Genomic DNA, 23596 nt, shown 5'->3' on the forward strand with positions numbered 1-23596 from the left:
TCTGACAACTGGAACAGAATTAGCATTTTACTACTGCTTGATTTTGTGATCTAGGATTTCTGTGCTTTATAAAAAAAGTAGATTTTTTGGAACAAGGTGACATGTTGCTATTAAATTTCTTTATAATACATGTGATGGAAAAATCTGAGACCAAATGTTTGAACTAGTGTTTAATTTTGATCTGTTAATCCCCTGTTGTGTCTGTCACTGATAAAAGAATTTGTCATGAGTTAAATATTCAGACTTGATTAAGGTGATTTAGTTTAAGTTCAAATATGAAATAATAATTTGCTCTTGGTACAGAGAGGCATTAGTAGTTTTCACATTTTTCTCTAACCAGGAAGTGTTTGAAAAGGAACAGTCTATATGTGCAGCAGAAGAGCAACCAGCAGAAGATGGGGTAAGTGAAGAGTGAAATGTTCCTTTTGCTAATTAAAGAGAACTTTCTTTCAGATCTTGAATTGCTAATTGTGCACTTCTCAAGCATTTTTTCCAGAAATGCCTACTGAAGTGTCCTTTGAACTGTGCTTTGTAATTTTGGTTCTCAGCTTAAAACGCTTAAACTACAGTTGAATGACTGAAATTTTATGAACAGAATAAATATTTTAATACTGCTTTCCTGCAGCAAGGAGATGCCAGCAAATCAAAGAGCAAAGGATGGCAACAAAAGAATAAAGGAACCAAGAAAGCTTCAAAATCAAAGAAAAAGAAGCCATTGAAAAAGAAACCTGTGCCACCTTCATTGCCACCACAGAAACAGCAGAAGCAAAAACAAGCTAATGGGGTAGCTCATGGATTCAATGATATTTATAATTTTATTCAGTTTATCACTTGTAATCTGATGAAGGGTTTTGTATTTGTCTCTTCCATTTCAGTTTATGCTTTTGTGAAGTATGTCTTCTAAAATAGCATTTGTTTTCTCTACATTTAACAATTACTAGTGAAGTAATCAGGAAACCACCATGGTAATGTTTGCAGTGGCCACTGAAAGTTCTGCTCAAATATTTTAAAAATGTGCCTTCATAGTCTCTTCTTACTATTTGTTCTTGTTATGCTGCCTTCTTGGAGGTGAATTGTTCTGTAACTTCTACTTTTTCTTTAAAGATGAAGACTGAAATGAGACTTTGTTCTGGTAAATTAAGTAGCTTTAGTAGCTTTAGTAACTTTAGTAACTTTATGCTCCCACTGCATGGTGTTTTCTCCACCTCTTGGGCTATGTTGTAGGTACTTTTTAAAGTTCTCCGTAATTTTATTAAGACTATATGAAATGCAGTCCCAGAGTCATAGAATGGTTTGGGTTGAAAGATAATTTGGCTTAAAGAGCCTTTAGTTCCACCCCCTCTGCCATGGGCAGGGGTGCCACTCACTAGATGAGTTTGCCCAGGGCGCCACCCAGTCTGGCCTTGGGCACTTGCAGAGATGGGACATCCAGTCTGGGAATCAAATACTGTTTTTTCCTATTCCTGTTGGGAGAGCCATATGGAGAAGGAAAATGACTTCTGTCCTCCTCTTAGTGAATGAGGTGGAAAGGATTAATCTTCACTGTAGACATAACTCTGTGACACCAGAAGCACATAGCTCATGCAGCCCAACCTTAAGGGAGGCACTGTGAATTCTGTACACTACAGTAATGCAGACAAACTAAGTCAGAGGTGTTGGGTGTTTGTTTTTCTTTCCCATTAGGAAGTTGTTGTGAAGGAAGAGGAGGAGGAGGTCTCTGATAAAGGAAGTGAATCTGAAGAAGAAGAAACAAACAGGGACTCTCAAAGTGAAAAAGATGATGGGAGTGACAGAGACTCTGACAGAGAACAAGACGAGAAGCAAAACAAAGATGATGAAGCTGTAAGCCTTACTTTTCCTTGATGGGTAATGTTGCCTCTGGGGTTGAGAGAAAATGCATTTTAATCCTCTAGCATCCCCTCAGGCTAATCAACACTAGGATGAAGGAGTAATACTGGTTCTCCAGAGGTTTTCAGACCTCATTCTGGTAGAAGAGCTTTGTTATTGCAAGTTTGTTCCAGACTGAGTAGCGGAGAGTCTTTTCAGCATGGTCAGAATATTTAGAAATGACATGAGAATATGGCTAAACTTCAGGAGAAAAAATATTTCTTTCAGCTTAATTTGAGTACTATCTGCTGCAGATTTGTGACTTAAAGTCTCTTCTTTGAAATGTGTTCTTTATAGGCAGTGGCTGTTGCATGCTGCACAGTGCCTACTAAGCATGCAGTAGTTGAGCAGACTTGTACAGGTGCTTACTAAATGCTAGTAACTGTCAGGTTATGTGTCTGAAACTGTAATAGTGTAACAGAGAGTGAAACATTGTGGTGGTAGATGATTTCTGCACCACAAGTCTTACAATAAAAGACTTGAGTGACAGCTGAATGACCCGTACAGGGTGAGATTGGGCTTCTGATGGGAAAGGAATCATCAAACTTGTAATCAGGACTCCTATGGCTGAGGTAGAGAGTGTTTAGAGGTAGTGTTGTAGGATTGAGTTTTGAAGAATGTGTGCAAATCCTACAGATCTGCTTTTTCTCTTTATAATGTTTAGTATTGCATGAGAACTAGTCACATGTACCATTTTCATGGACCATTTTCTGTCTTTTTAATGCAAAAGATGGTTAGTGCACAGTAATTCTTTAACCTTATCTTTGACAGGAGTGGCAAGAATTACAGCAAAGTATACAGAGAAAGGAGCGAGCCCTTCTTGAAACGAAGTCAAAGATAACACATCCTGTTTACAGTCTTTTTTTTCCTGAGGTCAGTAATAAAAACATTACAGTTGTCAAACATGAAAATTAATAATAATATAAATTAATGGATCCATTTATATTCTTTACTGTAAATATTGGGCTTTTAAAAAACCTTAATGTCTGGGAAAAAATATTATTAATTTTATAAAGTCTTGACTTAAAAATTAAACACTTTCAGATACTTTTCTAAAACCTTTTTTTTCATTATTCTTTCTACTCAGTTCCCAGAGGCTTGCAAACCTGTAAAACTTAAGGTGAAATATTTGGATGTTTCTAACTCTACATCCGTCATGGCTTAGCCCTGGCACAGTGCCAGTGCACCCATGAAATATATTTTTCTCAAATGGCTGCTGTGAGGTGTGACCATCTAATTGCAAGTGCCTGTGACTGGGAGAGGTCCTGACAACCCCTCCTATGTAATCACAGGAGAGTTTGGGGATCATTTGGATCAGCAGGTAGTTTTGGATTACTCGTTGACTTCAAGTCTCAGTGCAGCAATGTGATGGCAGCACGGTGTGCAGCTATGGAAGGTGGGGTTGCTTGGCAAAGCTGTCTCTTTTCACCACAGTGTGGTGTGGAAGTGGCAGAAGCCAACTGTGGAACAGTCTTTTCTATAGAGTTCAAAAGTACAAGTTCTACTCTGGGTGAGTGTCAGGAAATGATACATTTGAGAGTGGTGACTCAATATAGGCTGAGGTGTGTTTACAGCAGCCTTTGGTATGGAAAGTATTACCTGATGTATCAGTTGTTACTTGCACTAACAGCTAGCCACTCACTTGTCTGAGAAGCCCTTAACAGCAGTGGAACCTTGAAAAAGAGGAGATTTTTCCAAATGGAGAGTTTGTGTTCTGAGCAGATAAGTTAGGTCCTTGGGGTGACCTGATTGGAACCAGGAGGGAGTAGTATTTGGCCACATTTTCTTTCTTGGCCAGTGGTTCAAGAAATGGCTAATCACCTCCTTTCCTTCCTTGCTGTCTGACTAAGGAACTAATCTAGGATCTCTTCTTTGTTGTTGTGCTATCTCCAATAAGGCAAATAAATTGTCTTCCTGACGGCCTTAGCTGACATCTAGTATTGTAATGGCTGAACTTGACGCTGTATTTTCCTGACAGTTGGGTGCACTCCCACTCCCATCTCTCAGTACAGCTTCCACCAGTACACCAGCATAAAAAGGTGTGCTGGCATTCTGCTCTTCTGGCTGCCTTAGATCATGTCAAATGTGCTGCAGAGGCTTAATACCTCCTTGCTGTGAAGGCAGCTGGCTTTGGTCATCAGTTGAAGCTCACAGACAGTAAGTGCCATGCCTGCTGCCTCAGGGATGCTGAATATTTGTATTTCTCTTTTACTGAAGTGAGGGTCCTTTCAGAGACTTTGCTTATACTTACTCTGTATAAAGCTGCATAAGCCTTCAGCTGTGTGTAACTGAGTTACATATGGGTTTTGTGATAAAAAACCTAAATACAGCTTGCTGCTGAAAAGAAATCTAGGGCTCATCTGACTGCTTGAACTTAAAAGATACACACATATCCTCTCATGGTACTGCAGTTGTAAATTTTCCAACTTCACTGATTTCTTAAAAGTTGAATGCAGCTGTACTTTGTGCTGTAGCTGCAGTGGGAGCAGGTTCAGATAGAGTTGATCTGCAACATCTGAAGAACAAAAACCATCGTAGTCTGGTTTGGTTTTTTTTCTCATTTGTTATTTAGAGTATTAGTTGTACTGTGGTCATGGCCAGTTCAGAGATAAAAAATTAGAGGTAAAATGCTGTGTTCCAGATTTTAATGATGCTTGAGTAGTAGCTGAGCATAATAATACTTGTTCTTAGGAGGCAGCCTTAGTGCTGTTTCATCCAAGTTTTGGGGCAGTTGATTACTCTGCCAGAGATGTGTCTTTAATCTATGCAGGTTCCTAAAGAATTATCTTCTGCTCCTGCATCCATGGGTCCAGAAACTGCACAGATTGTAGTTTTGACATTTTTTAGGTAGAAACTGGCCTTGGTGTTCCAATTTCATGAACATACTGGTTCCCTGGCATGCCAAACCTTGCACCCATCTGTTAAAGGGCGTTTTGCCCACTTGACTGTTAGTTTGCCAGATTCTCACAGGCATAAACTTTAAATTCCATCCAATAAGCAAGAGGAAAATCTTGCAAGAGGAAAATCTGTGCAGTCCTGCACAGTTGTCCTTTCTGTAAAAAAGTGATGGCACTTCAGGGTCAGGAACACTCCTGTAATTTCCTAAAAAATATAGAGTCCTTTGAACTTTACATCAACGGTTGTCATTTGCACTGGTATTTTTTCCCCCACTTGGCTGTTATTTTTACTAGTTTTTGTGAAAAGCCATTGGATGATTTTGATCTTTGTCTCTTTCCATCACTTTTAATGGCAAGGAAATTTCTTTTTTTTTGAAGAACAACGTATAGTAAGTCAGCACAATGTTTTGGTAAAATCAAAAATAACATTGATACAACTGCAGGTCCTTTTTATTATGATCACAGTCCTCATAGGCCCAAAATGGATTAGCCATTTCTATAATAGATCTTGCTTCTGTAGCTCTTGTTCATCTGTGCTATTTATACTGTTCATCTTTCTATTCCTAGAGGCCTCTTGGCTAGGAAATAAACACTTTGACTGCCTAAGAGTCTTCTTTGCTACAGCTGTCAAGAAGATTGACAATATATTTACTGTTGAAACTTACAGATAAAGTAACTTATGCCTTGTAATCACAGGGGATGGTTTTTCCTAAAGAAAATCATTTGGAATAGTTGTAAGAAGGATTTAGAATTCTACACATTTTGGCATTAAATAGCATACGAATAGGTTTTTGTCCTGTTCTCTGTGCCTGTTCCAAGAACACAAGGGAATGCTGATGCTTCAGTGTGATGCTTTTGCTTTTATATACTTCAAAATGGGTATTTAACATGTTGAGTTAATTTTACATTTCCTGTTCTGGGACTCAGGAGTGCTAATCAGCGTTTTTAGTTGATGGTGTGAGTGTCTTGCTGTTGTAAATGGTTGAATTTTTTAGTGAGATTGTGATAGTATAATAATTAGTCACTTCAAAAGAAAAAAAGAGTTAATTTGGTTTTTGTAAATTTTCAACATGCATGATTTAAATCTCAGCTCACCAAACACTGACTTCTGAAGTGTTAAAAAAATCTAAAACTACTGAACTTTTAACTACTCTGGTAGAGACAAAAATTCTTCAAATTCTACATATTAACAGGATTTGCTTCCCAAATGTGGAATTCAGAAGTTCCCTGTATGTGATAGGGAGCAGTTACTGGGCATCCTTTACAAATACTCATCAGTACCAATCAGTTGATTGGTACTGAGTCATTTCCTTGACGTGAAATCTCAGTGTGTTCAAATGTCATTTCACTTTTTGGAGGGGGAAGCAGTGGGACAAAGCACACTTGCCTGAAAAAAGACTTTTCTGCAAATAGTTCTTTATCTGTTTTTACACTTTCCTTGTTTTAAATGCTCAGCTTTTTATCCAGGTTAGATTTCTGTTGAAGGACCTAACATTGTTTTATATTGCATGAAATTGCTTGTTAATCCTCAGTGGACAAAATTCTATGGGGTGGTTCCATGTCCCACATGGTAGCTGAAGTTGAATACATGGCTTGAAGCCTTTGGAGACCAGCAGTTACTTGTCATAACCTGTTTGCTTTCATTGTGCAGTGTACACCATGTATTTTATTCATGCACATCCAAGAGTTTAAAAAAGCCACCAGACACAAACTTTCTGTCTGTATTACAAAGATCAGTGAATCCTAATTGACTGTTAAAAAGTGTAGGGGCATCTTGTTCTATGACTTCTTTAATGCTTGTGGTTTTTTACTGTTGTTTTTTTCCCCTTTATGAAAGGAAAAACAAGAATGGTGGTGGCTGTATATTGCAGATCGGAAGGAGCAGATGTTAATATGTATGCCATATCACGTTTGTACACTAAAGGATAAAGAAGAGGTAAAGTACTTGGAGAGTTTTCTTTCTGGGATATTACAAAACTCTGTTGAAGTGTCTCTGGTATGCAAATACATGTAGATTTTAATTTATTTAATACTTATCTCTTAAGATGGAAAACAAATTTCACTCTCTTGATAAAAAGAGAGAAGTGCCTTTTAAGTATGAAAATTGATAGTGGAGAAAGAAAAAGTAATTTAAGACAACTTTGAAGTTTCTTCTGGAATATGTTGGGTTTATTTTTTTCTTGAGATCAAAAGATCATGAAAAGCAGTATTCTTACACAGTGAAATTCCTAAATTTATTCAAATTGTTAGAAACATTAAGTGTTCTCTTTCTGTACAACAGAGACTGTGACAAATTAATTAATTGGCTCATATAAACTTTGCTGAACCTGTAACCTTTGGCAGTGTTCTTTGTGCCACTTTTCTGAAAAACGAAGACCTAATGTGTTTGTTCTTCCAAATCAGATGTTACATTCAATTTCAAATAGCAGCAGTTAAGATAAAACTTTCAGCAGACTAAATATTTTAACCTGTTTGGGTTTTTGAGGCTTAGCATACAGCAGGGTGAAATTGTGTACTTAATGTAGTTACTTGGCCTAATTCAGAAAAAAAATCATTGATTGAGTGACTCAATGATTTTTCAGCTTTCATGGCAGGTATTGTGTTTGGGTATTGTTGCTCTTTTTTACAGGTATTTTATTACATAGAGATATTCAAAGAAGTGTCCCTAGTAAGAAACTAAAACTTTCTCTTATTCTGTAGTAGTGTTCATTGTTCATTGGAGGACTCAGGTGCTTGTTTCAATGTGTCATTTGAAAGCAGTAAGAACTTTATGGTATGCAATCTCTTTTGTAGGTAGAGCTGAAGTTCCCAGCACCAGGCAAGCCTGGAAACTATCAGTACACAGTTTATTTAAGATCAGATTCATATATGGGATTGGACCAGATTAAACCATTGAAGGTGATGTTTGACTCTTGTTATATACTTGTGTTACATTGAAAGCTACTTCTTATGGTCATTAAAACCATAATTAAAAGGACCAGAAGTCCCGTTGATAAGAGTTCAACCTGTCCTAATTTTAAAATAAGTGGGAAGGATGGACTTAGAAATGGTTTCTGCCTAATGTGCAGTGATAATTTTATGATGGATTAAATGGGACAAAAAATTTGAGATACTTTCCCATGCATGTGTATTTTAATTCATGTTTTTCTAATGTTTATTCAGTTTCTGCAGTATGGTTGGCTGTGGCTTTTTATACCTTGAGGTTTCCCATGCCATTTCCCTGCCCTTCCTTAGTCCTAGATTCATTCAGTTAATGGGAAAAATCAGGCATGCCTTACTTCTGGAAGCAGTTCTTGGATTTGGTTTGGGGAGTGGGATGGGATTTGTTTTGTTATTTAGTTGTTTTTTTTAGCTATTCTTTTGTGGGTTGCTTGTTTGTTTTGTTGTATGAATTTATTTGTTTTCCCAAATTGCTGTTTATTGTCTGTAACCTTTTTTCCCCTCTGTTCTCTTTCTTTATCCAATTACAGCTGGAAGTTCACGAAGCAAAACCAGTGCCAGAAAATCACCCACAATGGGATACAGCAATAGAAGGTGATGAGGACCAGGAAGACAGTGAGGGCTTTGAAGACAGTTTTGAGGAGGAAGAGGAAGAAGAGGAAGATGACGATTAAACATACTATTGATTGACTACAATATCTGCACACAGTGCAAGCTCTTGGTCTGGCTGTGGAACTTGTACAATTAACCAAGAAACACAGTACAGAAGCTTTGAGAAGGCTGAGTTTAAATTTTCTTTACCAATTAAGAGTGCATTATGTAACTTCTCAGTGGAGGTGAAACAAATCTGTTGCCATTGATACACCTTGGAATATGCTTATGGCTCATAGCCTTCAAAGTGCAGGATGGTGCATTTGTTTCAATTGAAAATAAAAGCTTTTTTATTATAAATGTCCAAAAGTGTGGGCTATGTATTGTCTGATCAGTTTAGGGTCCAATTTAAATAAAAGGTACTGTTAGCTAGGAGAAAACTTTCAATCAATTTTCTGCATTAGGAATTTATTTTAGAAAATGTTTTGGTATATTTGACATTACAAATATCTGTTGATTGAAGCAACATTTGCTCAACTTTCAAACTTGATTGGTTCTGTGGTATTCATTAACTATTTTGCTGTGATACTGCTCACATCATTCATAGCTTTAAGAATCTGTTTTACTTAACTTGATCATTACAAATTGGCATCATATCCATTGCCACATTCCATATATTCCAGAGGGCTGCTTTTTTTAGGACTGTTGCCTTTTTATGCCCGAGATTATAATGGAAATCATAAACTTTCTTGACTCTGCCATAGGATACTTATTAATGGCTTAAAACATTTTTAAGCCCTTATTTCATCAGATCAACGGGAGATCTGAGTCTTTTGATAAACAGAATGTCTGTAAGTAATTTTGGGACCACGTGTTATGTAAGCTAGTGGCTTTTGTGTAATACCTTTATAAAAGGTACATGCTGAAAGCCGAAGTATATTCTTAATTCTCAATCTACCTGACACCGTCAGAAACATTTTAAAGGTAAAATACAACATGCAGAGAGGGCATGTTTTGTATCAGTTTTGAATTCCCATCAATAAACTGGATAATTTGATGGCTGTTTGCATTTGTAATAGTGTGCATCTTTGTCTGAGGTTGTTGGTTTGTTGTTTTGGTTTTTTTTTCCTAGCCTAGTCTTCTGCAAGGTTGTAAACAAGATAGTGATTCTGTTTCTACACCTTTAAAGAAAAAAAAAATCAAATCTAATTAGAGAATAAATTCAGGGAGGAGAGCATCAGGGCTATTAGTGTATTCTATGAGACTTGATAAAAGCCATGGGTGGATTCCTCCTTTTCTTCCTCTGAATAAAACAAATGAATTGTTGCATTTCTATACTTCAGAAATACTTAAGAGTGTTCTGCAAGTAGGAATAGATGTATTTCTGTTCCTGTGTATTGAACTATGAAAATACAATGCTGTAAAATGTGACAAATTCTCACACAGGAATATTTCCATTCTATAAAAATTGCCCAAAGTCAGAATAGGTGCACAGTAATTTGCGACCTTGTTTGTTAGAAAGGGTTGTCACTTTAAATGAAAATTTATATTGTTATACTCTTTGTAATTACAATAGATGCAAATAAAATTTGAAGGTGTTCTAATGAGATTATGGTATTTTTCAAAGTACTTCTGAAGTGCACATTGCTAACTTGTAAACCATAAGCAGTGTCAGATGTTCAAACTCAAGAATGAAGGCTAGGTTTAAATTAAAGGGCTTGTACACTTGATGCCTTGTAACTCCAGTTCTAACTTGCAAAATACAGCAGTGAAATAGCAACACAAAAGCTCTAGTTGTGTAGTCCATAGGCTTTGAACCAAATACTGCACTGGTGAGAGAAAAGATAGGGAAGAGTCTAATGACTCTTCCTCAAGCAAGTAGGCAAGATGAATGCTAAGATGACTGAACAACTCCTAGTGAAAGTCTGCCGTTGGTAAAGGTAGGAGAGGGGTGAGTCAGGAGGTAGAGTTGATAATAAGAGCATTCTGGATGGGTTGGGCTGCACTCTGAACACTGATCCCTAAATTTTGTTATTAACAGTCAAGGTATATAGATGTGAATGCATTGAAATGATTTTAAAAAGAAAGAAAAAATCATGTCTGTGGTCTGAATACTGAACTGGTTTCTTCTTGAAGATTGAAAGTGACAGCTGGGATAACCCTTGAAGTTTACCAACTGGGGATAATTCTGTTGAGCCAATAAAGGCTAAATCTAATACTTCAAATGTGTGTCTCTTGTATAGTCAAGGTAACTTAGTAAAAAATGTAAGGAGAAAAATTGTGGTGGTATTGGAAATCTTGATAATGTGAGAAAGGCATGCTGATGCTTTTTCTCATGGAAATACCAGCTATGTAGTTGTGCATGGTTTTACCACATCTCCCAAGAAAGAGACAGAAGGAGACCAAGGAGGTATTGAAGAGCTTCACACAATCAAAACCACCCAACTGCAGCTGCCCAACATTATTGAGTTGTTGGTCTTCTGTTGTGTGGTGTGTCCAGTAATAACTATTTTTTATTAACAATATAAATTGTCGTTCAAACATTGATCAGCTCCCTCCTGCATAACAGTTACCAGGTACAGGAACAAGCAGCATTTTGCATTTACTGTTGTATATACCTCCCTTTTTGATAGGGTTTAGGAATCAATCTAGCCAATTTTCTACTTAAGTGTTCTGAAACTCTGGGCTAGTAACTGAAGAACAAAAAAAAAAAAAAAGTTCTGGAAATAAAATCTGCTTTCCTTCTGCGCTTCTTGGGCAATGGTGACTCAAGCATAGCTGGGAAGCAGCTACTGGTTTTTTAGCATGAACAGATTTGTTTCTGTCCTTTTGCTGTCATGCTGTTTTTTGTGTAGCCCCTTGTTCTAGGCCAGAGGAGGCAACTGTGCAGAGCCTGACTGTCCTCCCAGCCAGAGGTGCTGCAAATACCTTCAGGGCTTGTGGCACTTCAAGGGCTAAAAATGGGACTTGGCTGAGACAGGCAGTGTGGTGGTGTTCACAGGGGTCCCCGGATGAGGGAAGAGAGGAGAATCTGGACTCCATGTTTCAGAAGGCTGATTTATTATTTTATTGTATATTGAAAGAAGATGATATATTAAAACCATACTAAAAAAAGAGAAAGGAGACATCAGAAGGCTAGCAAAGAAAAGGATGGAATCATAATAAAATCTTATGACTGCTCACAGCCTTGACACAGGTGGCTGTCATTGGTCAACAAGTAAAAACAATTTCACATGCTGGGTAAACAACTCTCCAAATCACATTCCAAAGCAGCAAAACATGGAGAAACTGAAGTTCTCAGCTTCTCAGGAGAAGAGATCCTGGCAAAAGGACTTTTCAGAAAATATGTCTGTGACACAGGCAGGAGAGTGATGCAGTACAACTGGCCCTGCTCCTCCTGCTCCATCTCAAGGATGTGTGCAGGCTGCTGTGACTGCAGTTAGTGCAGGGGGGCACCATCATGAGTTGGATTTAGGTTGCTAAATGCTGCTTGTTGAAGTAGGTAAGTGTAGCTAAAAGAAGTCATAAAAGTGATGTTTTCTCTTGGGTGTTTTGTGTAATGTGATTTAAACACTGCCTCCCCCTCCCACCAAGCGTTGACAATGCTCGATTAATATTAAATCAAGTAGTTTAGTGACTGGCAAGTGCCCGTGAGTGGGAGAACCATGGAGAACCGCGAGTGGAGGGGAAGGTGCTTTTCTCAAGGAGCGGGCGCAGTTCCCGGCCGCGCTCAGCAGGGGGAGGCAGGGGCATGGATTTCTTCAGGAAACCCTAGGATTTTTCCGGTGGGTACACCTTTTGTATTTGAGCTGTAGGTTTAGTTTTGTGCTCCCCCTTTCTGGAGGGGAAGAGGGCTTAGGTGGAAGTTTCTCGGATCTATTTTTTTTCTTTTCAAGAAACTACTGATTTCTATATGTTTTTCTGTGATTTGTTTTCCCCCAACCCCCTTGCCGAGCATTTAAAACCTGCTGAAGGTGACCCATTTTAATATTGGGATTTGTGTATTATCGAATTTATTTTAAAATAAAAACAAGAGGAAGGCAGAACTTCCTTTCTTAGTGGTACTTGGGGTGTTAATGAGTCCATTTTGAGCTTTAAACTTTGCTTTGTGTTAGTTTTTGGGAAAGTGTGTGCAGAGGATGATTGTTGTGAAGGTATCTGCACTTCAGCTGTGTTTTAAGCCCTGCAAAGGGAGATACCTGAGGTGGTTCCACCATGGGGGTGCCCCTACCTTGAGGAGCTGATTTATGGGGTACCTGGGGTGCCTTGTGGGCACCCACAGCACGCTGTGATTGCTCAAGTTTTAAATGATGTGCAGGGAAACATGTAAAAATGCCCCTGGCAGCAGCATCTTTAAAACCTCTTTTCTTAGGGTTTGTCGAGGGCTTGGCAGAGCACCCAGGTGCTGGATAAAAGCAGGAGCTTGTTTGGAATGCAGAGAAGAGGGAAGTGGGTGGCTCGTGTTCACTTTTGAACTCTAGCTGAGATATCAAATTTGTTCACAATACATCTATTGATATTCATGGTTGCACCTAATTTCTTTCATGCGATGATCTTTTGTTTTAAGATGCAGTTTTGAGCCAGCAGACATTATTGAGTTGGTAGAAATAATCTTGTGCCAAAATTGTTTATATTTTTCATTCAGTTCAATAACAGAACTATCACTGGTAATGAAACCTATTAATAAATCTAATTTGCACGATGGATTGTAAAGCTAACAATAATATTTTAAAGCCAAATTGCATACACTCTACCTAGAATTTGATTTCTAATGTGTGCTGAATCAGGAAGCACTGAATAATTTTCAACCTTTCGCTGTGTGTAAGCCTTCCATATACATGCTCTAATCATTAAACAGGGAAGACATTACCTTTACATTGTATGGGTGGAATTTAACAGCACAAAGGAAGCTGCATGGACCACCTTGAGCAACTGTTTTTAATTCCTCCACTTTTACTTTAAAGTAAGGTGTGAGTGCTTTCCTTTTTATGCAAGCAATATAGATAGGTGCTTCATGGCATGGAAGCATTCTGGGGAGAGACCCTGGAAAAGCTGGACATATTTCAGGTACCTTCTGCAGGGTAGTCCCTGAGCTGGAAGAGCCCCAGTCCCTCTGGGGCACTCCTGGTCTCTCATGGGCCAGTGAGGATCAGCCAGGCACTGCTTTTGGCTTTGCTGGGCTGTGGTTAGTAGGTGCTCCAAAGCCCAGGCTGGTATGAGGCCACCTTTAACTTAAGGTAGCTGAAAATGCAATGCTGCCTTTGCTGTGAAAGTCTGTCCTGGTTTTTAGGCATGGTTCTCCTTCACTGGAGTTGTTCATGTGTATGCCACAGACACAGCATCTCTTGTAGGCCTTACACCCTGAACTCCATCAACTCGCTCTGTCCTCTCTGATGGAAACACCCACACATGAGCAGGGATCAGAATGAGGCCTTACTCCCCAATATGCCAGGGTGATGCTTCCTGTAGCTGGGAAATGTGATAGCAGTGGCAGTGAGACTTTGCCTTCCACATCCAAGCATCCAAACTGAGATGTCCAGGTTTATTTGTGTGTTATGCTCTCATTGAGAAGAGACTTGCAGAGCAGGAGGTGTGACAGGCCAGTGGTGAATTGTTTACTGGGTGTTTTATTTTTTCTTTCCCAGCATACAACCCTTTCTCCGTGCCCAGATCACAGCTATGGAATTTGTGCTTCCTAATGTATGCACATGCAGTAAATTAAACTCAAATTGAATGACCGATTTCCTCACCACTGAAGCTCCATTAATTACTATGTGTAAATCACACTGGCTGAAATTAGGTTATAATGGCTGTAAAATAGAGACAGACCATGACAGGGTGGTGAGATTTGGAGGCCCAATTAGTTTGGTCCCTTGAAATGAGACAACTTTTGCTTCATTTGGAGCCAGCTGTGCAGGTCCCCCTGGATCAATTCAGATTCCTGAGAGCCTGTTGCTCTCTTGGCCTCACATACAGGACAATGGGTGTCAGCCTCTGCTCACAAGGCAATTTGAGCAACCTCATTTACATCATTCACTCTCTATACCATCCTGGGGCAGAAGGGGCTGCTCATACAGGTACTTCTTCCTGAAGTTATGAGGATTTACTCTTCACAGTTAACTTCTCCACATAAGGTTTTATCTTGGTTGTATCTTTTTATGATTCCCTCCTGATACAGATTTGTTAGGTGTATTTCATCTCTTTTTTAATTTTTTTTACCTCTTCATTCAATCGGGACTGAGGAATTCATTCAAAACATGCAAAGCTGCCCCATTATATTTTGCATTCAAATTAATATTTAATTATAGTATGTATACTAAAAGTTACTGGTTTTTATGAAATACTGAGATGACTATACAGGGGCTCTTCATTCTCCTCTCCCACTTCTCAACAAGCTTGTGAGACTTGGAGGTGATCAGGCAGGGCAGCTGGGGCAAGTAGCCTGTGTCACCTGCTTATCCCCCAGCCCATCCCCATCCTGAGAACCAGTCACAGGAGGGACCAGGCTCTTATAGATGAGTGGAGAACCTCTTCTCCCCTCTGTTGTTCTTGCCTGATAGCCATGAAAGTCAGGATGGTGGCCCCCACCACGTGAAGGATTGTCTCTGGGAAAGGGGGTGTTGGATGGGCAGTGCTGGGTGCTGGTGCAGTGATGTTGTGCCCCTTGCAGTGGCACTGGAGCTGGCTCTGCCAGGCACACAGCAGGGTGCTGCATTGAGCACTGTGGGAGCAATGAGACCAGGAGAGAGAGGGATGGCTGGCAAGGTCAGGGGGATCACCTTTCTTAGGAGCTTGGAGAAGCAGAAGGCTTAAAAGAGAAATAATTGGGATGAAAGCAGCTTAGTCCGTGCAGTCCATTGCCTCCTTGCAGCATCAGCGCTGACATTATCCCTTCACAGTGTGCCTCTAACCTCTTCTTCCAAATCTGCAGCCTTGAGTGGTGCCTGTGGGATGTCACTGGGGTGTCAGTGCCCAGCAGGAGCAGTGGGTGAGCCCCAGCTGGCCACACACCCCCAGACAGCCCTGCCCAGCACAGCATCTTCTGTGCTCGCTGCTAAAAGCCCATTAAAACAAAAAAATAGAGCAATATTCTTCAAACCCCACTGTGTCTTAAAAGGGAAGCATGGACCTCTTGGTCAAATGTGAGCCTGGGAGACTGGCAGGAGTGACAGCAATTAATCACCACACTGCTTTGAATCTTTATGTTAGTGCTCAGTGTTAAACATTACCACGGCACTGATGTGGAAGCTGACACCAGCCTTTGTAAGCCAGGTCTCTGTAGATGCGGGGTTGCAGGCTAGGCAATAATAAAATAGTTCAGCTTGTTAGACACAAGCAAGGCTTTTTGGTATGCACATCATGCCAGCCTCAAAAATGAAGTACGTGTCAAAATAGCAGAGGGAAAATAGGAGGAAAACCCTAAAATCAAGCTTTTTGTTTGAACAATATCACGACTAAAATTAGATTAGTTTTATAACCACAATATGATTTCTGAAGTTTAGCATGCAAGCAATTAATCAGCCAGCTCAGAATACCACTGTATGTTTTGGTTCTGGGTGGGTTTTTCCCCCTTTTTTTCTGTTGGCAGCTATTCCACATCTGAAAAAAAGAAGAAGCCTTCTCTAGCATACAGCAGAGGTCACTTGAGGAGCTCAGATCACCTTTGCTAGTTCAGCTGTCTGCCCACCTGTGACAGGATCCCACAGGTCTCTACAGAGGAACGTGTTGATGGAGGACAACACAGTCTGGCCTGGGATTCTGAATTTCATGTGACTTTGGGGTGATTTAGGGCTAAACTACACTAAAGTACTTCCCCACCACCCAGTAAAATAAAGTCCAGATATAGATTATCCTCTGAAGCTGAGTGCTGAAATTTTGGTTTATTTCTGATCTCTGTTAGTATAATTTTTTGTTAAAGGAAGTTAGTGTATGGCTAAGAGATGGTGCTGTTTTCCTTAGGGAGGCAAATATCTGTAGGCACCACAGCTGCCTGGGCACAGCTGCATTTCAGGACAGCCCTGCTGCCTGGCTCTACCCACAGGTATCACAGCCCTTGTGCTGGGGCACCCTGTGCCTCTCCCCACCACCACTGACCTCCCGTGTGTTTATGCAGAGGGAGGGATCTCTGTATTCTCTCCTGGGGACAAGCAAATGTACCCTGAGCAGAAAATGGCATTTGTTGTGGTGGTTTGTGCCAAAATTGTTTATATTTTTCATTCAGTTCAATAACAGAACTATCACTGGTAATGAAACCTTTTAATAAATCTAATTAGCACATGGATTGTAAAGCTAACAATAATATTTTAGAGATTGTGCTCTGCCCTGTCCTATGTGCCCATCAGTCAGACAAGTGTAGCACTGCATTTCTGTTCCTAGATCCATGCTCATCCCTGATGTACCCTCTTCCAGCCAGGCTCCTCTTCCCTCCCCCAAGAGCTGTGAAATTTGAGCCCTTGGTTCAAGAGGCTCGAAACTGCCCCGAGGTTTGGCTCCCGGGGAGGGTTTGCCCCTCCTCGGTTTTACAAGCAGATGCTGTGTGGGGAAGTTTCTCGACTGAGTTTGTATGCAAACAACACACAGCTCCTGACTGCTGATGGCTATCCAACTCCCTGGCAAATTAAAATCTATAAACTATGCTGGCATATGTAATTTAAAAAATAGCTATGCTATAGTATGGCTATGCATGTGTATTGACTAAAAATAGCACTTGCCAAGAGAAAAACAGAGATAATTACAGTGAATTTGGATTGCAACTGATTTTATTTTTTTATTGAATTAGGAAAAGGAGTATGCAAACATAGCTTATATAGAGACATATATCTTTACTGCTCTTTTTGCTGTGGAGGAAAATAAAACCAACTGGACTTGGACATTTGAGAAAATTTTGTTGTATGAAATTGCTATTAATGTCTTTCTCTCTGATGAGCTTTGCTTGAAGGTGGCAGCTGAGCCCATCCTGCTAATGAGATGCAGTGCTCCTCTGGCAGGAGGCAGGAGATGGCACCATCACACCTTGTCTTTCCTGTCTCTCTGGTGTGTGAGCAAGTGTTTAGTCTGGGGAACAACAGCTTTCCCTGTGACATGGCTGGGCAGTGGCTGCTGTGCAGGATTCTGGTGGAAGCACATTTTCCTCCTTGCAGGAGTCTTAATGACTGCTAAATGACAGACTTCTGGGACTGAATCCCTGGCTGGGAATGGGTTTCTTGGCCTTCAATCCCCTCAGGTGTGACATGCATTGTCCATTAACAGCTTTGACATGATTTCTTTCAGAATATCCGTGCTAACTTGCTCTCAGAAGTGTCTTTTTTTGGGGGGGGGGGGGGTGAGGGGAATGACATCTGCTTTCCTACTGCCAGACCAGTTTTCCATGACTAAAGGAAGGGTGGAGGCTGGAGAGGATGTGATCTTGCCCTAACCTGAGGGGACAGAGCTCACACAAGGGCATGGCATGCACTGTGGCAGCTGCTGGGGAGGGAAAACACCCCTCTCCCCCCACCTCCTCCTCTGAAGAACAGCTTGCCATTTCTTCTATTCACATCCATGCAGCAGGGGCATCCCAACATCTCGGGCTTTGCCTCTGTGAGGCAGGGCCAGGCCCACAGGGAAGCAGAGCACAGGCATCTGTGCTGCCCTGCTGCAGAAATGAGGCTGATCCAAGAAATCCAGGGTGCTTCACACAGGAATGTCCCTGCTGGCCAGGCCTCTTGCTGCAGAGCAGGGAGCTGCTGGCAGCTGCCAGGCTGTAGGTGTTTAATTGGTTATGTGCCTGGGGAGCCTCCGGGATGGAAATGACTGCAGAAACAGAAGAGTAATCCAAGGAACAAAGCCCCTCACCTGGAGGATTTTTTTTAATTACTGCTCAGACCCAGTTATCTCTACTGCAGAAAGTGAGAAAAATTATTTGAGATGCTCAAAGATGGGTCCATGAGGGGCCATGCCTCTGCCACTTCTGGCCCTCCACAGGGGGGTTTGCTAGCTTGCCACAGCACGGGGGAGCTGTGTCCAGGTGCTGATGCCACCAAATCCCCCAGGGTGACATGTACAAGCGGGGAAGTGGGCCCAAGGTTGGAGGGGAGAGCAGGGCTCCTAAATATTTGCAGGTAAGCAAGTTAGTGTTTTACACCCTAGCAAGCATCGATGGGAGCGGCTTGCTCTGAACCTGGAGGCTCACCTCTGTTTTTGCATCGCTGCCGACACTGGCCAGAGTGAGATGGTCCGTGGGGAGTGCCCTGAGTTGTATAAAGAGACATTCAATGGATGACCACGTGTGTCAAGCACCTTGAACTTGGGGATGAATAAGGTTTCTTTGCTTTTTATCTGCAGCAGGTTGCTTTGAAGTTGCAGCAGGTTGCTGTTTTGGCTACAGCTTATTTCCTTTTATTCTACCTACCCACTCTGGGTGCATGGGATTTGCCCTTTTGGTTGCAGTTCCTCTCAGGTTTTTTTTGCTTGAAAGAAGCTCAGAAGGGAAGGAGAAGGCACGATCTTGGCAGCTCAAGGGATTGTTTCTTTTATCACTAAGGATGCTGTGTGACTTTATTGCCTTTCTGAGCTCTTTACCACAGCAATAAACGAGCCGTTAAAATATTTTAAAATCAATAAATGTAATAAAGAACCAAGCAAATTACAAAGCTGCTCCTGATGTTTAGTGATTTGGGAAATAATCATGTCCTCAAGCGAGCAGTGGGCTGGGGTGGGGAGGCAGCTGGGTGACCTTGCAGGGGCTGCTGCCCCAGGGCTGGAGGAGCCTGGAGCCCGTCCTGGGGCAAAGGGGGGCTGTGGGTGGGCAGTGGGCACGGGCTGGGCTGGGTGGGGGTCTGAGCACGATGGCACTCCTCTTTCCTGCTCAGCTCGGCTGCTTTCAGGCTTGAATCTGGGGTTTCTCTTTGCCTCTGGCATGTGCTTAATGTCCAGCTCATCCTCCCGAGCTGGCTGCCGGAGCACAGCTGAGGCTCTGAGCCTTTACTCCCACTTAGGATCGAGCCTACACAAAAGGTGACCTCCAGGACTGGGCTGGGCAGGGCGCGACTATCGGCTGCTGTGGGGGCTTTTTTGACTGCCCCAGCTCTGCCATCCCAGCTTTGCTGGGCAAGCTGGAAGGAGCTGGGGTAGAAGCAGGGAGGGATTGCAGCCGGGGCAGGAGTCGCAGCTCCTCTCACCGCTGTTTTCAAAGGTTCATGCATCTAAATGACTTCTCAGCAGCTGTCCTCCCCGGAGACCCTCTTTCTTGAAAGATGATACTGCTCTTGTAATTAAGGTAATTGTTTAAATTCATTCCCTTAAACCGGACTCCATCATAACTTAACCAACGGTGTCTGTGCGAGCGTGGCAGGGTTGAAGAGGGTCGGGGCGGGTGTCACGGGATTGATTCATCATCCGGAAAGATTTATAGGGTAAAATCTTGTTAAACTGAAATGCCTAATAAAGATGCAGGGAAAAAAATCACATGCAGGGCATCACCTGGGCAGGCAGCTGCCCCAAAAGACCTGCTGGTATCCTGTGTGCTGCAGTGACTGACAGGGTGAATGCCACCCCTGCAGCCAGGTGCAGACATGCTCCAAGCCCCACCCCAGCCCCATCATCTGCCCGAACAGCAGGCTGGCCTGCACACGTTTATGTTGTTTTGGGATATTTAATTTCCTCTCTCACTTACTCTGAATGCTTTCTGATTTCATGGAAGTATGAAGGTAATTGAATGTAATTGTTTCAAGGATTAAATTATTTAAATTATGGGGTAATGCTAGAAATAAAATGACAATCTGTGTGAGTTCATTAATGCTGGTGGAGGATGGAGAGCAATGTGTGCCATCGTGCCCAGCACAGGGCTATGGGCTGGCTGTGCCAGGGATCCACAGGCTGGGAAGGGGCAGTGGATCAGGGCAGGATCCAGCATGGTCCTGAGTGGGTGACAACCCTCTGTGGTACTCATCCCTCCCTGGCAAAGCCCAGACCCCGGCCAGGTTTGTCCCTGGCCAGATTTGTCTTCCATCTGAAGTGATTTGGGCTAGGGCTGGTAGCTCTTTGTGCCTCTGAGGCTGTTTCAAGGTATCTGTGGGGAGTGGCAGGGATTGCCCTGGGGATAAGGGGCTTTTCCCCATTGAGTGCTTCATGTCCAAACCCTGGATGTTGGCCTGCCTCCTGCCTGTTCATTAAAACCCTGGTCCTTTGTCCCTCACCTGCCCCAAAAGCTTCACTTCCATGTCAGGGATCTGTTCCTCCTCAGAGAGGGCTGTGAAGACAAGCAGTGGAAGGAAGGGTTGAAATATAATCAGTACAAAATAGGTGAAATACAAATATCAGGACACTGGTGAAAAGAGTGTGGGTAGGATTTGCTTTAAAAATAGTAATTTTGGAGATTGATGGTGATCTGTGGCTCAAATAGTTGGGGAAGCAGTAACAGGAGGCAGGAGGCTTCAGCTGTGCTCCTTGCTCTGCTACTGACTGCTTCTGTGTGCAGAGACCCTTAATATTTCCCTGCAGTGCCATCTTCATCTAAAACCTTATGCCTACAGAAGAAAGTGTTTCACTGGTTTTGAGGCTGGGTGACAACCAGTGCCTCATTGTAAGCACAACCTTTCTTTCCCCACCACCACTTTATCACCTTTTTCACTTTCATTTGGAAAAGGGGCCAGTGATTTTGCTGCCCAATCACATTTCTGGTGTTGGGTAGGCAGATTAACTTGGGCAGCAATTTAAAGCTCCCCTATGTCCTCCAGCCACCCTTCCCCTCACCCCACAGTCAGGCGTGTCCCTCTGCACGTGGGAGGGTGGTGTGAACCTGCTCTCTGTGGAAGGGCCAGCTTTGGGTTGAAGGCACCAGTGGGTGGCCATGGCTGTGACATTTGTGTGAACATGCCACAGGAACACAGGCAGGCAGCTCCCCTGCACACCCAGGGCACAGCTCTCCCCTCGGCTCCATCTCTGGCTCATCCCTCTCTACCCCTCTTGGGGAGCCTGAGATCAGGGAATGAGCCTTGCATCTGACTCCACAGCAGATGTAAACACTTCAAACCATCCCCCCAACACTATCTCATCCACCCTTGCTTTTAGCTGTGATTTAAGCTGCTCTCCAGACCAGCTGTGTGTTTTAAACTAAAATTCAACTCTTTAAATTAAACTTAAAATTCAAGGCTGTCAAACAAGCCCTGCAAAGAGCATATTCCAATGAACTCTGCAATCCTTCACTGTGCAACATTTGCTCCCAAAGCAGTGGGGAATTGGCTGGTTTGAGGTCTGGTTTGGTTTTTGGCTGCAAAATTATACACAGCATTAATAGCAGCAGTGATGAGAAAGCAAAATTCCCAACCACCTCCCCAGCATTTTGCTCTTGCATTGCATTGTATTGATATGGTATTTTCTGTGAGAGGCCACAGCTGATGCCTCCATGCTGTGAGGTTGTGCCAGCCTGCCCGTGCTAGATGACATTGGTAACGTGGTGTGACACAAACAACAGCACCGGGTGTGACAAGCCACAGCAGCAATGGATCTGCAGAGGCAATGGGAAATGACAGGGATGGCTAAGACTCATGCTTAAAATTTTAAATGGCTTACAAGAAAAAGAAGGATTTCTAAAGGAATTTTGTCACAATTTTTCATAATTACTAGTACTTTTCCCCATTTATCCCATTAGGGAACTTAAAACAGGAATTTGTGTGGTGGTTCAGTTCCCTCCATTTTTACTCTGGTAAGGGAATTAATGAGTGCTGGCCCACTGACCCTGATTTTGTCTAAAAAAAAAAAAAAAAGAAAAAAAGAAAACAGAAGAGGGGAAATGAGGGATTACAGGTCTTTGCCAGGATGAAGGCTGGGATGAAGAGCATTTGTGTGCTTTGTTATTAGCGTGTTTGTGAGCACCACGGGTTTCGTACACCACTTACAGAAGACAGAAAACAGTTGTTCCAATTCTCTGCTGATAAGATATTTTTCACACCTACAGTATCTGTCAAGCTTATAGGAATGCAAGCAAAAAAACCCCCAAAAAACAACTTAATGCCACCTTGATTCTCCTGGATTAACCAAACCTCATTTTTTTCTTTAAATGCAGAGAGTTTTTCTCTAACCATAACTCTAAGAAACAAAGAATACCATGGCCATCCTCCTGACCTTGTGCTTGCAAGAGACTGTGGGAACGAGCTTGAGCATCTCACCTTGCTCACAGTAGGTGCTGGCCCTTCTCCCCACTGGCAGGGAAGCGGACCAGCAAAGCCCTGGCTCTTATTGGTACAAATAAGAGAAAGCAGAGAGCCCAGGATGTCTGCTTTCTGCTTTTCCCCTTCTTCCTTGGTAAATAAAACAGGCTTAATGTTTATCTCATCTCTTGTGGTGGCAAGTCAGAAGTAACTCCCCCTAAACACCAGACAGCCCAACTATCACAAAACCAGTGTGCAGGAACCACAAAACCAACAGAAAAAATGGCCAAGCCTGTCTGGTGAGGCATCCATGGGACTGGAAAGAGAGAGAGGTGAGAAGCACGTTTGGCTTACCATGAATACTGAGTAACAATATATGTAAGCGTGTGAAGTGGGCAGTGGGGAGCTGTGCAGCACTCACAAACAACTGTGACAAACCCCTTTGCTGGGATAATTTGATCTGGCACAGTCAATGGAGCATGGCAGGATTATTACAACCGTTATTTTTCATGTGTACTACAGAATTTTATTGTCACATGGTTTTTTGTTTAGGTTTTTGGGTTTTTTTGGTGGTTTTTTTTTGTTTGTTTGTTTTGTTTTGTTTCTTTTTTTGGTGGTAAGGGCTGCTAAACAAGGGAGGAATTGGTACTTTCTGTGATGAGTGACTGGCAATACAATGCAAATCCAGTCCTGCATTCTGCCCAAGCAGCACGGCATGGCAGCCATACCTAGTTATACAATTTCTGTATATTATGGATATCTTTGCCTGGCCATACCTGTAAGATTCTCCACAGAGCCGACTTTGTGAGTTTGTGTACAGGTGCATGTGTGTGTGAGCAACACTGTGCACACACCCTCAATGCCTCTGGCAGAAAGATACCAGGCACCATTCCCCCAATTTCCATGGAAATTATCAAAACCGAAGTGGCTGCTCCTTCCTTCTCCATCCGTGGCACATCACGTAAGCTCAGCATCGGGCCAGGCTGCTGCAGGAGTGGGACAAAGGGCTGATGCTACACTCCGGTTTCCATGGCAACAGAGGAGGGGTAGTGAGACCAGAAATGTTGCAAACACCCCTTCTTCTCACTGCAGCCCAGCGCACCGTACTGCAAAAGACAGGGCTGTTCTGAGGAGGGGGAGAGGGGGCAGGAA

At 42.2% G+C, this 23596-nt stretch overlaps 1 protein-coding gene across 1 annotated transcript in view; it reads left to right on the top strand.

Moving 5' to 3' along the window:
- Positions 1–9922, top strand: part of SEC63 (SEC63 homolog, protein translocation regulator) — a 53688-nt gene extending 43766 nt beyond the window's left edge. The window contains exons 15-21 of the mRNA XM_066547137.1: positions 341–400; positions 626–784; positions 1684–1842; positions 2659–2760; positions 6622–6720; positions 7578–7682; positions 8255–9922. Of these exons, the coding sequence (XP_066403234.1) occupies positions 341–400; positions 626–784; positions 1684–1842; positions 2659–2760; positions 6622–6720; positions 7578–7682; positions 8255–8398 (828 nt within the window). The 3' untranslated portion in view covers positions 8399–9922. The remainder of the gene's footprint in view (positions 1–340; positions 401–625; positions 785–1683; positions 1843–2658; positions 2761–6621; positions 6721–7577; positions 7683–8254) is intronic.
- The last annotated feature ends 13674 nt before the right edge of the window (positions 9923–23596 follow it).

Source organism: Molothrus aeneus, chromosome 3, assembly GCF_037042795.1.
Source record: "Molothrus aeneus isolate 106 chromosome 3, BPBGC_Maene_1.0, whole genome shotgun sequence".
Taxonomy (NCBI): Eukaryota; Metazoa; Chordata; class Aves; order Passeriformes; family Icteridae; genus Molothrus; species Molothrus aeneus.